This window comes from Phaenicophaeus curvirostris, chromosome 14 (assembly GCF_032191515.1).
Source record: "Phaenicophaeus curvirostris isolate KB17595 chromosome 14, BPBGC_Pcur_1.0, whole genome shotgun sequence".
NCBI classification, from domain to species: domain Eukaryota; kingdom Metazoa; phylum Chordata; class Aves; order Cuculiformes; family Cuculidae; genus Phaenicophaeus; species Phaenicophaeus curvirostris.
The window spans coordinates 9,424,429-9,439,520 of NC_091405.1; the positions used below are offsets into that span (position 1 = coordinate 9,424,429).

General features: G+C 45.0%; 1 protein-coding gene across 1 annotated transcript in view; it reads right to left on the bottom strand.

The window, feature by feature from the left end:
- Positions 1 to 14,419, bottom strand: part of CRISPLD2 (cysteine rich secretory protein LCCL domain containing 2) — a 30,645-nt gene extending 16,226 nt beyond the window's left edge. Inside the window, exons 1-6 of the mRNA XM_069868762.1 lie at positions 14,245 to 14,419; positions 9,702 to 10,018; positions 4,451 to 4,569; positions 2,278 to 2,410; positions 2,060 to 2,175; positions 124 to 224 (exon numbers count right to left, since the gene is read on the bottom strand). Coding sequence (XP_069724863.1) covers positions 124 to 224; positions 2,060 to 2,175; positions 2,278 to 2,410; positions 4,451 to 4,569; positions 9,702 to 9,944 — 712 coding nt within the window. The 5' untranslated portion in view covers positions 9,945 to 10,018; positions 14,245 to 14,419. The remainder of the gene's footprint in view (positions 1 to 123; positions 225 to 2,059; positions 2,176 to 2,277; positions 2,411 to 4,450; positions 4,570 to 9,701; positions 10,019 to 14,244) is intronic.
- Between the last annotated feature and the right edge of the window lie 673 nt (positions 14,420 to 15,092).

A 15,092-nucleotide genomic window follows, 5' to 3' on the forward strand; every position in this document is an offset into this window, starting at 1 on the left:
GATAATTAAAAGGCACATATAGCTGTGGCTGCTTCTAATTAAAAGTTTCCAAGCAAAAGTTTGCTCCAGCCTTTCCCCCACCCAGGGGAGGTGCCGAGAAGCTCCAGGTCCCCTACCACGTACCTTTGTAGCAGAGGTTGTTCTGGCAGCCCCCTCCGTAGCTTGGGGGGCATTCGGAGCACGGGCGGCCAGCCTTGTACGGGGCTTCTCCGATCCAGTTCCCTCTGTAAGAACAGGAGCAATGCACACCCATCAGACACCCAAATACCCATCCAAGCCCCCGAGATCATTTGGCAGTAAGGGACTGGAAGAAAATGAGTGTTTCTGCTGTGCTTAGCCTTGAATAAGGTGCTGAGGAAAAGACAGCCTGCTGAAAGGGTCATTAGGCACTGGAACAGGCTGCCCAGGGAAGTGGTTGAATCACCTTCCCTGGAGGCGTTTAAGGGACGGGTGGACGAGGTGCTGAGGGACATGGTTTAGTATTTGATAGGAATGGTTGGACTCGATGATCTGATGGGTCTTTTCCAACCTGGTGATTCTATGATTCTATGAAACATTGTCCTGACCCAGAGCAACTAAGCAAAGACTAAACAACCAGCCCAGGAAAGTCTTGTAGGAAAAACATTCCTCCTCATTTCACCTTCAAGATGACATTTTTAGGGTTTTACTTAAACAAATTTCATCCAATGCCAGTTTTATATTAAACTCCAATAGAAATACTTATGTATATAAATATATAAATACTTATATTATGCAAACAGAAGTAAAGCAATGTATTACTGCATTTTCCTCAAGAAACTACCCAGAAAAAAAAAGCCCTTTTCAGCATTCTGTACTGAAGACTTTAGGGGCTAAGAAGTCTGAAGGAGCCGGAGTTCAACCCATGGCTATGAACCCTTGGGTTATTGCTACTTCAGGTCTCTCCACCCAAAAGGCCAGATGAGGACAATGTGCACTCATGCCAGAGAGAAAAGATTACGCACAAACTGCAGAAATAGAGTATTTTTTCATCCATCAGACCTGAATGGATGAAAAGCTCCTGCTGCAGGAGCTCCATGGGAACTAGTGTGATCCCTTTTGAGGAGCAGGTTATTAAATCCCACCAAATCAGATGCACAACATGCTCAGTACCTAATGTGGGGAGACAGGCTTAGACATCCCACCCATAGGGGCCTCAATGGATCATGCTATGAGCTGCCAGCTCTAGACCTGCACATCTTGTTTCTCTGCATTATTCTGCCCTATGATCTCCAGAAGTCAGATGTTCTCCAAGCGACTCCATTTGTATATAGTGATTTCCCTATTTCATTTAGATTTCAAGTTTTTAATTGCCAAGGACTTGGAGTGGGAACGTTTCTCTTATTAGCCATTAAAGCAGAAAATAATAATTGCCATTGCCAGTTAGTGGATGTGGTAGTCAAGAAATGTGATCTTCATTTTGAAATTTAATCAAACCATTGAGCTAGCTAAACATTGACTGATGTAGTTATTTAACTGCTTTTCTTAAAGCCACGGGGAGCTCATCAGGCCTGGGATTTATCTCTGCAGCTCCCTGCAGCGGGTCCCAGCTCACTTCACTTCCACCAGTGACTGCTCCAGGGCTGGCTTTGCACAAAGCAGAGGTGTGTTTAAACCAGCAGACTTTGCAGGGAAGGGGTGAAAAGGCGTCATGATATAGCAGCCTACCTCGTTGGGTACAGAGGCTGCTGCTGGAGCAGTGCTGAGCAGTGTTAATCATCACTCCATCCCCTCCCACCCTCCAAACAGCAGAGAGACTAAGTCTTGCTTGGCAGTGCACACAGCTCTGTCCTGGCCATCTGCTGCTCCTCCTTCCCATGGCAGGAACATCAAAGCTCCTGCCCGGCCCCAGCACCTCATTCAGTTTTCCAGGCAATGCTCAAAACTCTTGAACCAGCTCTGTCTAGAGCACCATCTAAAGACAAAATTTAAAGCCACAACCACCAGTCTAGAATGCCTGAAATCTCTTCCCCAGAGCCCAGGCTAGTTAATCAACCTGGCAGTTTTCAGAAAGTTGGAGAGATCAGCTCATCTGCCTTACTTCGGGGAGTAGTTGCAGACCAGGTAGACAGCATTCTCCCAGATTTCTCCCCAGACGTTCATCTGCTTGCAGACGTGCACAGCACAGCCGATCTTGTTCGTTGTGGCCCAGACTATCTGCAAGTGCAACACAGGTATTGAAAATCAGCCAATAACCTCACTGTGGGCACACGCTGCAGTGACAGCTGGGACATGGAGGGGATGCAGGGACTCCTTTACCTGGGTGTAATGTGTGCACATAGAGCCAGTGCATTTCTCTGGGCACCATGGGTTGCACTCATGAGGATATGGGTATGTGTAATCTTTTACTTCGTCGTACCAAGACTGGACATGGAAAGCTGGAGACCGATACCTGAAGGAGTAAAGACAGTTTAAGTTACAAAATTGTAGTAGACGTTTTCAAACAACACCTGCAGCCTCCAGCCACATTGGAAGCTCAGATATTTTAATACAAGTTTTTGCTCATTTTTACCTAAGAATTTCTTAAGGCAAGTTCCATTCATTGAGAAGATGTTGCATAAAGAACATAGTAACATGGTCTAATGTTTGGGGGGAAAAAAATCTCATTGAAAATGTTAAAGATTTTTTTCACCTAAGATTCACAGCCTGGTCTGTCCTTCTGTATTATTTATAGGTTTGACATGCTTTTCAAGTGCCGCTGACCTGAAATGTCCTCCTGACTTTTCCACACAACTACAAAAAACTTCTACTTTGGTGGAAAGTTGTATTTTGAAAGTAAACAGAAGTTAAGGTTTGCCAAACATCTTAAACCGAAAGACACCGTGTACCTATTTTACCACCAGGCAATGTGCTAAATCTGGAAGTACATTAGCAGTTAATATTGTAAGACCATATTGTAAGACCTTTGAAAGTGAGTGGGCTTTTTCACTCTCCCATCACGCCAAGAATTGGGGCAGAATAGTTAGTGCAGAAGGGTACCTGCGTATTCTACCTCTTATTGCAGTGATTTCCCTCTGCACTAAGCCCCTCCACATGCTGCATGTACTTTGTGCAAACTGTGCACCAGATATTGCAGTTTGTTGCAGCACTGATGTTACTTCTGCTGCTTGGGGGAACACAAATGGTGTTAAAACTACTTATTTAATTCCTATGCATTTTGCATGCACGTACACAGTGAGCAATCAGAACAACCTGCACACTCTGTATCAAATCAGAGCAATGTTTCAAACCCACTACCTCTTACTGCTTTCAACAGCTCACATGAAGCCAGAGGCCAGAAATACAAATGATAACATTACCAACTGGAGTTTGTTCTTCCAGCCAAGTCTTCATTAAAAATCATTCATTAGAAGTATTTTAAAAACATCAACCTCATGATGTCATTAAGCGAATACTTTCCGAATCCTATTTTACAGGAGAGGAAATTGAGGCAATCAAGTTATGGCCCGTTCCTGAAAAAACTGAGATAAATTAGATTTTTTTCCTCCCAGTCTCCGCAAAGGGAGCAAGATTGGATCTACCTCCATGAGTAACCCATGGTCATCTTGAATGCTTGTAGGAGATCCAAGAACAGCCTAATCTTTTGACTTTGTTTCCAGAGGATTAACCACTCTATTTTTCCAACCATTATTTAATTCTGTCAACAAAAACAGGCCCCCATTTTTATATCAGGCCAATTCCACATCGGCAAATTTCCATTGCTTTCCACCAATGTCCTATCTGATTTACAGCAAGCATAACTGCATTTCCACTCATTAGGGCTCCTGGGCATGTACAAAATGTTTGCTGTATGAACTAAACTTAACCTATAAAAGGCTTAACAATAATGAAGTTTCATCAGAAGATGGAGAGGCAAATCCATTTGGAAGCCTTAACATCAGCTTTCCTACCTAGGTTAACAAGTCTAGGTTAAAAAACTTCCCCAGGAAGTTGAAAAAAAGTCTGCAAAGTGGTTTCAGTAAAGACAAATTAGGAGCTATATAAATATTTATGGGAAATACAGCAAGGGAAACTAAGTTCTGAACTAGCCGCTGAGTCCAGACATAGCTTCTGAGAAACTTCAGCTTTCAACCAGTTTTCAGCATGGTGCCAGAAACACCCCCAAACTAGCAGATTTAGGAAAAAGAGTCACGGCTTCTGCAGTTGTTTTCCTTAAGGAGTAAGAGTGACCTTCAGCAGATTACAGCTGCATTACCCAGAGATACAGATAAAAGGAGTAACCCATATCAATGTTGGTTTGCTGGGAACAGTTAGTTGAAGGTGGCTGCAGATACTATCACTGTAACCGTTTCACCTAAGCAATACCAATTAATGATCCTCAGCTTTTCTCCAAGCTCTACTAAGCATCAACAAGGCAACCCTTTTCAAGTGTCTCTAAAAGAGGATCCATGAATTGCTCTTTGCAATGAGTTCGTAGCAGCCCAACTCTTACCTGCCCCAGTGAACCGCCAAGTTCTGTCCAATTGACCTGATGAGGGCACTAGGCCCATGGTCCCAGATGCACTGCTGAGCCCAAGCTTGGGCTGATCTTTCCAGCTCATCATCCCAGGTCTTCAGGGCATGGGCAGAGAAAAGAACAGGTCAATTTGTCATCTCAAGGTAATCAGATCAAGAGACTCAATCAACAGCAGTTAGTGGAGAAAGACCAAGTTATAGCTTACGCCTAGTGTCTGTTCTGTCCTTGAGAAGTCACCATATTTTAGTGATGTGCCCTGACCTAAAACCAAGTTTCTCAAGATGTTCCCCTGCTGTGGAAATGCAAGGCACTAAAGGTTCTATTACTTTTCCTGCTTGATGCCATGTTTCTTAGGACATGTTTTGCATAGGTCAGCAGAACACACCTGGGAAGACCTCAAGAACTCATCTAGACTATCCACCCTAAAACCAAGATATTCTTGACAGTTATTTTTATGTAGTTGCAGCACAATTTTCCATCCATTTCCTGGCTTTCCTGTGAAGAGGGACTCCAACGCTTAATGTGCTTCTGACCTTCACTATCAACACAACTGAAAATTTTTGGCCCAGCTTCGTGAGCGAGGGATGTGGATCTGAGTCTCTCAACCTCATCTCCCCTTCTCCTTCTAGAGTAACTGCAGAGTCCAGCAATGGATCCAGTCACATTTGACAGAGAAGGCGAAGTCCCAGAGCTGTTAAGTTCCTATCACTCTCTCTGAACAGGCATCAGGTTAGAAGTGACAAATCTCATTTATGTTCCCAGTGAGGGAAGGGTGTTGGTGTGAGATCAGTCCTCATTGAATATCACCCAGCTGAAAGCCAAACAAGAGCTCAAACATGATACAAAAGCAAATAGGAAAGCAGGCTTCATTGGCTCAGCTGCCCAGGAGTGTATTTGTTTTAAAGGCCAGACTCACTGGACCCAGTAGACAGTGCCCTGAATTCATTGTGTAATTACTGACAGCTGGTCTATTCAGAGCAGTCCTTAGAGGATAATTCGTTGGGATTAAAATATTACCGCACATTCCTACAAATAAAACCAAAGGGAAGAGAGGTTTTGTAATGTGTCTCCAGCCCATTCACATGCCAGCAAAAGAATATGTCCTCTTTGGACATCTACTATCACAACCAGCTGGTCTTTCTTCTTCTCCAGTATTAAAGCAACTCTTAATCTCAAACATATTGAATGACAAATCAGAGTCCATTTGGAACACTGGAGGGCATTTTAGCTCTCTAACGCGTTTAAAAAGCATTAAGTGTTCATTCCAAGTAAGTATCTGAACACAGTCTCAGGCAGTTATAACTGGGATAGGGAGGGACCGCACACCCCTGGGTAAGACGACAGGAAAACGCAGTGTCTCCTGGAACCTAGTGTGTCTATAGTATCTTCGTAAGGCAACCATGAGCTCATCTAGCTGAGCTAAATGCCCAGACCTCTGAGAACAGCTTATCATTAAGCATATTCAGCAACCCAAATTCCAACAACATCCCATAGCTGCTCTGAGCTCATCAGCTTGGCTTTGAATTGACCAGTGGCCAAGCAAATTCGTGTCAGTCTGCAACACTCCACGCAGACACAGCTCTGACAAAGGGGATAAAAGCATTTTCCGTCTCAGCTCTCCATCTCCTTGAAGGTACATGGATCTGACCCACCACACACACACTTCCAAACCTCTGTTCAAGCAGACTATTGCAATTGTGCCTAGACACCCAGCTTTTTGTGGTCTCCCACTTTCTGCACCAGGCAATGACCAGCCACAATCCATCTTCCTATCCAACCCATAAGCCACAGAAACTCTCCCAAGATGTTACGTGCTGCTAGTACTTCAGGCTTTCTAGCAGAGCATTATTTCCCGCAGGCTCAAAGGTGGAGAAACTCCAAATCTACTAATTTAATGCAGAGACATTATAAGCAAGAGGCCATTAAATGGAAATTGAGGTGAACACAGGCGTTACATCTTCCTTTGATGCCTACGGATAAAATAAATTCACTCAGACAAAAGACAGGCAATTGGGAATGAGCTATGTCTTTGCACAGCTTTGTGCTTGATGGGTAGAGAAGCTCAGTTCTGCGGGCATCAGATTACAAAGCCATCCTATTTAAATTAGAGGAGTCATTTGCCTCTTGTTTCTCAGATGTGAATGTGGTCAGGAGGCTGGAATTATTTCAGAGCAATAAACATATCAAAAAAATAGATTTCAGACTTTCCCAGCTACGCTTGCAAGAATTCTTTATGCCAATATTTAAAGCAGTATCTAAGAAGACTACTGAAGCCAGGGGAGCAGGGTATGTCTATGCTCAGTTTCCTTCTCAGAGACTGAGAAGCCTTGAGGTGTGTACGATACCAAGTAATTTAGCACATGGACTCTTTTTTCACTCCTACAAAGTTGTAACAGCCTTTCAAAGTACTGTATTCACTGTACATGTTAAATACATGCATGGTATGCACACACTATCCTACAATTTGTAGGTTTAGGTTTACCCCACAGAGAGTCCATTTACTCAGTCTCACCAGTTTGTAAACCTGATCCTAGACACCCAAGCTGCAGCAAGTAGGTTTCTCTCTCAATATTGTCCCCATCTTAGACTTTTTACAATACAGGCAATTTACTTTTAAAAGTTGCATTAGAGTCCAGGACTGACACGTACTGGCAGAAGCTTTGCTAGCCCACACAGAAATACTATCCTATCCTGACAAGGAAAGTCACCCCCACTACAGTTTAGAGGAAGGATGGATACCTTATGCATGGAAACAAACTATTTTCCTTCCAGCAAATTGTACTAAGAACAATCTCATTTTATCCAGCTGTCTCTGGGGCCTTTGCAAGAGGAAAGATTCCTGCCTTTCACCACTGCTGAAAGCCATCTGACTAAGACATCTTTAAAGGTCATGATGTCTTAGGAACTGTTATGTCCTTTTTACTCTGGGTACATTAACAAGGAGTTTGTTTTGGTCCTGGCACCCATCCACAGCTGTAGCTGCTGTTCTAAAGTCCAAACACACAATGAAACTGTCGATCATAATGCTGTAATAGGGTTAAGGCAATTCTGTATTCGACCAGCTTCATCAGGAACATGTACACTGATCACTCATTCTCCACGAACACTGAATTTCTTTATATATATTCAATTAATTCTACAAATCCAACAGCAAAACTGCTTCTTCCCTCATTTCTTCACATTGCCTTCATCCCTTATGCATTTAAATCTTCTGATCTTCCGATAAGTCATGGGACACACTGTTATTGCTTTCTTCTTGACAGCCTCTACTGAGTGAAGTTCATCCTGTAGAAGATCCATATGTCACTTCCCTGGAATACATCAGCTCCCCTTGCCATCTGAGATCATGAAGTACATCAGGTATGGAGCAGGAAGAAAGCACATTTACAAGGCAGCGTTTGGAGTTCGATGTGCAAGAACAAGTCCTACCCACTTATCCACAAATTAGCACCACACGTCACCTGTGACACTCCACAGCAGCATCAAAGGAAGTTTATCTACGCTACTAAGGACAGACCATACTCTTAAACGAGTCCAAATGAAAAATGTCCTACGTAGAACAAAGGATTAAAGTAAAATTCACGTTCAGAATACACACAGCATTTCCAAGTAAAATTGGGTAAACACGAATACATGAAAGACTGATTATAGCCTTTCCAAGTAGCACCATCTTATACTCGGCTTCTTTCTTCACAGCATATAAGGCCCTTTCATTTACCCTCAATCGCCCATAAAAACCACTAGAAAAGCACACTGAGCAAAGGCAAACATAAAAATGTAACCACATTGCAAGCGTAAACAGCAGTCGGCCAGTGGACAGTCCGCAACAGCAGCCCTCTCAGATCCTCAAAGCCAACCAAAACACATTTGGCTTTCTCATGCTTTGTGTTTACTTTCTGGAAATTAATCAGGTCACCTCTTCCCTGGCACTACCTTGCCTGCAGGATAATGTGAAAGCCCGCTGAGAAAGAGGGATACAAAGCACTGGTTCTTAGAAAGGCTTCTGATTTCTGACAAAAGTGGGATCAAAGACCAGCGGTGTGAAGGCTCCTGGGGACCAGCTGATGGTCAGTTGTCCTTCCTTATTGTCCTCTGCCCTCCCTTCACTCTTCCTTTTCCCTACAGTCACAAAACGCAGGATTTTCCATTTGCAGCACTCATTTCAGCACAGCTGACAAACTATTTTATACTACATTTAATGTACTTTTATCCTACCCTTTTAAATATGGTCTTAACAAATCATTAATTATTCAAACTGTCAGGTGGAGCACACAGTTGAAGTTACACTAGTTTTGGCCATAACTATATTTGCATTTTGGGAAAAGGCACACAAAAAAAAATTATTTGCCTACATCATTTTCAGGCCCCACAATATTTTGAGGGCATGTCAAAAATAGCTCAAAGGAGGTTGTCTGGCATCAGGTGAAAAAAAAGCTAATTCATCTAAATTACTGATGGTAAAGGCATATTTCATACTCATACATTTAAGTTCTTCCTCTGAAGTGGGAGAATACACTGACTGAACTCTTTTTTGATTTCTTGAACTACAAAAAGCCAGTAGCACTGACCCATCCACCCAAGAACTCCCAAAGTCTTTCCAGCTATTTCCAGTGATTGAAATTCTTTGCAAATGGAACATCCCACAAGCCCTGTTTCTCTAAGGTCTTGAGCAGATTCCCAGCAGCATCACAGATGCTTGGCTGACATTGATCAGTACATGGCAAAAGGGTAGATGCTTCCTCCAGTGTTGGGTGGCAGCTGATGACAACACAAAGACTATCAGAAGTTTCTCTGAGCAGACCGTGATGTCCCAAAACACCAGTCACAACAGCCTTAGAGCTTTCACAGGGAGCATGTGGGTTAAACACCAGGGAAAATGTGATGCTTTTATGACATTAAGGTAATGGAAGAACCTGCTGAGGCAGGCTGTGGAATTGTCATCACTGGAGATGCGTCCAGGGCTGGGCCAGACACTAGTTTATGAATAATGGAACTAGTCCTGAAACTATGCAGTGGATGGACTTAATGACCCATTAGTGGCCCTTTCCAACAAAAACAGTCCAATCATCTAAAGCATCATGCACTCTGGAATGAAACTGCTCCAGGAAACCTCTTGAGAAAAACTTCAGAGGAAATTTGCTACACCTCTTGAACTATAAGGAAAATTAAAATAAAGTAAGAAGGAAAAAAGGTAATAATAAAGTTAAGTATTAGGTGCTAGACTCACCATATATTCCATATTAGAAGCTGCTGGGTACACTTGACCTCTCAGTTTATTATGAAGCATCAATATTTCTTGTCTGTCTGAGAATAAAATGGCTCTCTTGGATCTGGAGTGAGTTTCCCCATCATGATATTTACTCAAAATGCTCTCCAGGTGACTTGAGTTAGGCAAGATAAAGCATTCAGCTGCCTTTGTCAGGAACAGTACACATCCAAAAGGAAGGATCCAAGGCAGGGCCAGATTCATTCCTCCTCCTCTACAGCCCGCAGAAGCAGAGATGAAGACGATGGTAAGTTTTCCTGTGGGAATCCTGGATCCTGCTGGATTTGGGGGAGAAAAAGGCAGTCAGAATAGTGCCAGAAAAGCTCTCTGTGCATATGACACCCACCAAGGAAGACAAACAACCCAGATTTTTGCTTGAAAAAGAAAAAAAAAAGTGTGATGCCTACAGCATAAGGAATTACCATTCACCTCAATGACAGGAAGACCTGAACACCCCCATAAGTGATGGGAACTCAGTTTATTACACTGGGAAACTCCACTGACATTGCGCTGGGAGGGAGCATTAGCCAGGCAGCACCCAGGCACAACAGCAGGTGCCTTCTCCACCAAAAATGCCAGGGCTGCAGTCATTGGCTAGAAAAGCCCAGCAGCTCCAAATAATCCCAGCTCCATCCCTTCACAGGCAGCGCGGGGAGACCTTTGGAGCTATTCACTCAATAGCAGCTGTGAAAGCGGAGAACGGATATTAATAAAAGGGAAAGTAAAATTCCCATCAAGCCAGATCGTAGAGGTCAGACATCAGCGAGAGCTATTTCTGAGCCCCGCTCTGCCAATAGGCTCCAGCAGAGCAGCTGCCAGACTCCATGAAAGCGGCTGTTTATGTGAAATCTCACCGTAACGTCGAACAGCCAAAATCCCTGCTGGCGAATGACGCACCGCGGTGTTCTCACTGACGCATCATTTTACAGCAGGCGGGAGCACAGCCAGTGATATGAATTATGACAGATGAAGAGAGGAGCTGGAGCACCCGTCCTCCACCAGTCAGATTATGTGTTTCCATGCATGCCCGGTAGCTGTCAGCACGCAGGGCTCAAAGAATTGGTCTCAATTTGGTCATTGCCAGGTTTGAATGGCTTCATTTAATCTCCATCCCCTTCCTTGCTCCACGTTGCTCCAGCTCCACCTGCCATTTCCAATCTCTTTCTCCCTCCTGCCCCAATTTCTTTTGGATCATGAGCTATCCAGGGAAGGAAATACGTGCTGCTGCATGGCTCTGCAGCACCTACCGTTCTTCAGGTGGAATCTAAGAACCACGAGAGCAGAATCAATCCACCGGGGCAAGAAGCACACCTACAGATGGCACAAGTACAGCACGTCTCCCTTAGGGCTAAATTTCATAAGAAAGCTTCCCCATCCCTGTCTTCAACACCAGGTGAAGATCTGTTTTTGACAGCACTGCCAAAAGACATATTCCTACTCGGTGTCTGGAGATAAACCCTAGATTAGTAGGAATTATTTGGGAAGTTTCAGCCCAGTAACACAGGATTTGGACAAACTGAGACAGGAAGAGTTGGAAACCATCCAACACAGGGAAGCACCTTCCAGGTCCCAGCTGGAAAAGCTACGCTTTGAGCACAAAATCCCAAACCTCTGTACCTCAGACCCACCACAGCAGCATCTGCAGAGGAGAGTGGCAGAGTTGCTTTGCATTGGTAAAGATCCGCAAAAAAACCCCTGAGGCCATAAAGAACCCCTGAAAACTTGTTGGCTGTCTGCACAAAACAGATGAATTCCCTTTTTGAGGCTTCTTCCTTGTACTGTATTAAGGCAGATGAAAACCAGCTGCCCTGTTTCTCTCCAGACAGAGCATTAAGACTTTGCCTCAGTAGAACAATGCAGGAATGCAATTTGCTCAGTTTAGGTAACGGCTTCTCATTATTTCCTGCTCTGCAGAGCAAGTCGAACACACATGCCTTGTCCCAGCTCCAGCCACACCTGAAAGACTGGACTTTCAGTGGTGTTGGGACAAATATTTCTTTAACCTCATCCTCTTCCTCAGTCCTGTTTGTTGGCATTTGCTTCCCCCAAGCAGGAGCCCAACTTTCTAACCCGGCTAGAGAGGGATACGGGAGGCAAAATGAGCTGTTGCTTTTGTAGACTGTCTGACCCAAATTCAGGGAACAATTCCTACTTTGAGGCACTTCCCTAAGAGTTTAAAAATAGATGCTCCGCCACAGCCATTTACAATGTGGCCTTTTAGCACAAGCAGTTTTAACTGCAGCCTGCCCTGTAGGTAGAGCAGGCAGGAACAGACAGTTAATATACGCTGCAGTTGTACCCCTTCATTTGGCCAGGTGCCCTTTGCTAAATAGGAGCCCGTATCCACCACCCATTTAAGGCAAACACTGAACTTACAGAAAGGGCAGCTTGAAAAAAAAAAAAAAAATCAGCTGTAACATCTGAAAGGCCAGAGGAGCTGCCCTCACTCACAGCTACACAGTGAAGCCACTGCATCTGGTTTCATGATCCAGCCAAAACCTAGCAACAGATGGGGCATTATTCCTCGGGAAGTTCCTGCCTGTATCCCATAGGCAAGCAAGGGGTTACTAGCACCTCTCTAAAATTAGGTCACTTTGGCACTATCTTCTTTTCCACTCAGGGTGTGTAGGTCCCTCCCCTTGCTTTGGCTTGAGGTAGGGAGCGCTGAACACCCAAAGGAAGGATGAAGTGGTCAGAGAGAGATGGGGAGCAGAGTTCCCTGGCCAGATTAATTGAAAGCAGCAGAAAGACAGAATCATAGAATCATAGAATAACCAGGTTGGAAGAGACCCACCGGATCATCGAGTCCAACCATTCCTATCAAACACTAACCCATGCCCCTTAGCACCTCGTCCACCTGTCCCTTAAACACCTCCAGGGAAGGTGACTCAACCACCTCCCTGGGCAGCCTGTTCCTGTGCCACATTTCAGCAAGGTCTCAGAGATTTCATATATCCATCTATCTGCCTCTCTTTATGTCGTGCCCAGGTGCAACCAAACACTTAAACATGTGTTAAGGCTCAGCCAACCCAAGCACCCTGCAGAGATGGAGCCTCCAGGCTGCACCAGGAACTCCTCATCGGAGAAGATTGAAATTAGGTTGTCTTTGAGTTGGGAGTTTACAATATTCAGGAAAAAAATATCACCTGACAGTCAGCTGAGGGAGTCTCTGCTGTTGTTTCCAAGGGTTCAAGAGCAGCACCAGCACAGCCTCCCCTGAAATGTATCAGGCCCTTGATACTGGTGCCAGGTAAACATCTGGGATTGATCAGAAACGGGTGAGTCAGCAGAAACCAACTCCTTAATATGCTCTAAATCCTCTCCAATCTGGGGACAAAAGGAAGGCCGCCTTCTGGGGTGTGAGGAAGCTAAAAAGCAGCACTGGACTTTGGAAAAGATTATTTTTAGAAAGCTATTTCCCCAGCTAATGGATGGTGTCTGCATTTCACAAAAAAAAAAAAAAAAAAAGAAGAAGAATTGGTAGCATTTGAAGCCTGGCATGCAATGCCTGCCTGCTAAAGCCACATGCAGGCTGACTTTTGTACTTCACTGTGTCCTTGCTTCACCTTATTCCTTACAGCTATTGATCTTTAATTCTCTCCCTGGAAAAGTATATGAGTGGGTGTCTAATCCTCGCTTATGGATGACATTTGCAGTTAAAACAGCCCAGGACCTCTGGAGATACACATGGAAAAGGTTGCCAAGGCAGGAAAATGCAAAAGTTAGTTTGGGATATCAGCAAATCTTCTAAAATAGCGAAGGAGATGGTAGCCCGGCATCAGCTTTTACCCTGAGTTACCTAGGGACTAGCTTCTAACTTGTGCAAAGAAATCCAGTGATAAAGCCACAATATACTTAATGCATTAACTCCCGAGTCACCTATTTAACCAAGACACACACGTTTCAAGCTTTGAAGAATTGCGTTGGCTTCAAAAGAAAAGTGGGATGACAAGTTGCTTGACACGGGACATAACACAGAACACACTATGGATTCAGCATCCTCAGGGCCACAGGCCAAACCATCTGGATCTTCCATTACAATCCAGTTCCACAGCGCTGAAGTGGGTGAGTTTCTACGCAAAACCACACGGAAAACCCACTGGTAACAGACACAACACGTGGCGACACTGAAATTCCTTTTAGCCAGGATCTTAGAGCAGAGCTGCATTAACAGAGGATTCCTGGAGCAGAGCAGCTATGCCCATGGGTGATATTAGGGACTGCTCCAGCATCCCTTAGATATTTTCTATTTGTGTAGAAACCCACTGCTGTACTTGCAAACTCCTCCCATTCATTCAAGATTAATGCTTATTAATCTTGCGTTAACTGCTGCGAAGCACACACAAGGGAAGCTCAGACAGAATTGTGCTGGTTTTTTAATCATGCAGGCAACTTTTTGGGGAGAAGTTACTAAAATTGTGCCTTCTTAATCGAGACATTTCTCGTACACACACGCACGCCCCCAAACCACATCTCAGAAGCAAGGACAAAAGCTTCCACTTACCTCGCCGAGTACTTCCAAGTCCCCAGGAAATTGTAGCTCCTCCAAGCCTACTTGTGGAAAGTAAATTACAGATCTGAAATATTTAAAGGAGGAGGAGGGGGGGAAAGGATGAAATAAGCCTTAGGAGGTGCGAGGAATGCGAGGTCTCTGCTCAGCAGCTCCCACCAACTGCAGTCTCACAGAGCTCCCCAGTGGTATTTATGCTCTCCAGGCAAAGAGGAGAACCCTGGATCATCCTGTTTGGCAACAGGCCTGTGGTAATAACGAAAAGAAGGGGGGAAGCGGGGGGGGGAGACCACGAAGGGGAGGAAGGAGCGAGGCGCAGAGCGGGGCCGCTCGGGATCCCAGCGCTTTGAGGACGGTCATTGGGGCTCGGCACAGTCGGACCGGCCTCCCAAAGGCTGAAACCCAACACCCGGGGAGGGGGAGAGGAGGAGTGCAGCCCGGGGATGATATAAAAAGAGGGTTTTCTTTGCCCTGCAGAGCCCGGCGGGTTCCCGGAGGAGCGGGGCATCCCCCGGCCCGACGCCGCGGTGAGGGGCGCCGGGGAGCAGGGAAACTCCAGAAAAGGGGGGGGGTTCTGGCAGGATTAAAGCCGCCTCCCTCCTCTCGGCTGCCCTTTCCCGCTCCCCACGGGAACATCCCAGCGGGTCGCGTTGCTCCAGGGCTGAGACACAGCAAAGCGGGGTCCCCGGGTCCCCAAGGCACCCCCCAAGACATCCTTTTTCACAGAGATGAACATTGGACGCTTCTCACTCTCTGCACTTTGCTGCCAAAGCTCTCTCGGCGCTGGCATAGAATCATAGAATCACAGAATCATAGAATCATAGAATCACCAGGTTGGAAGA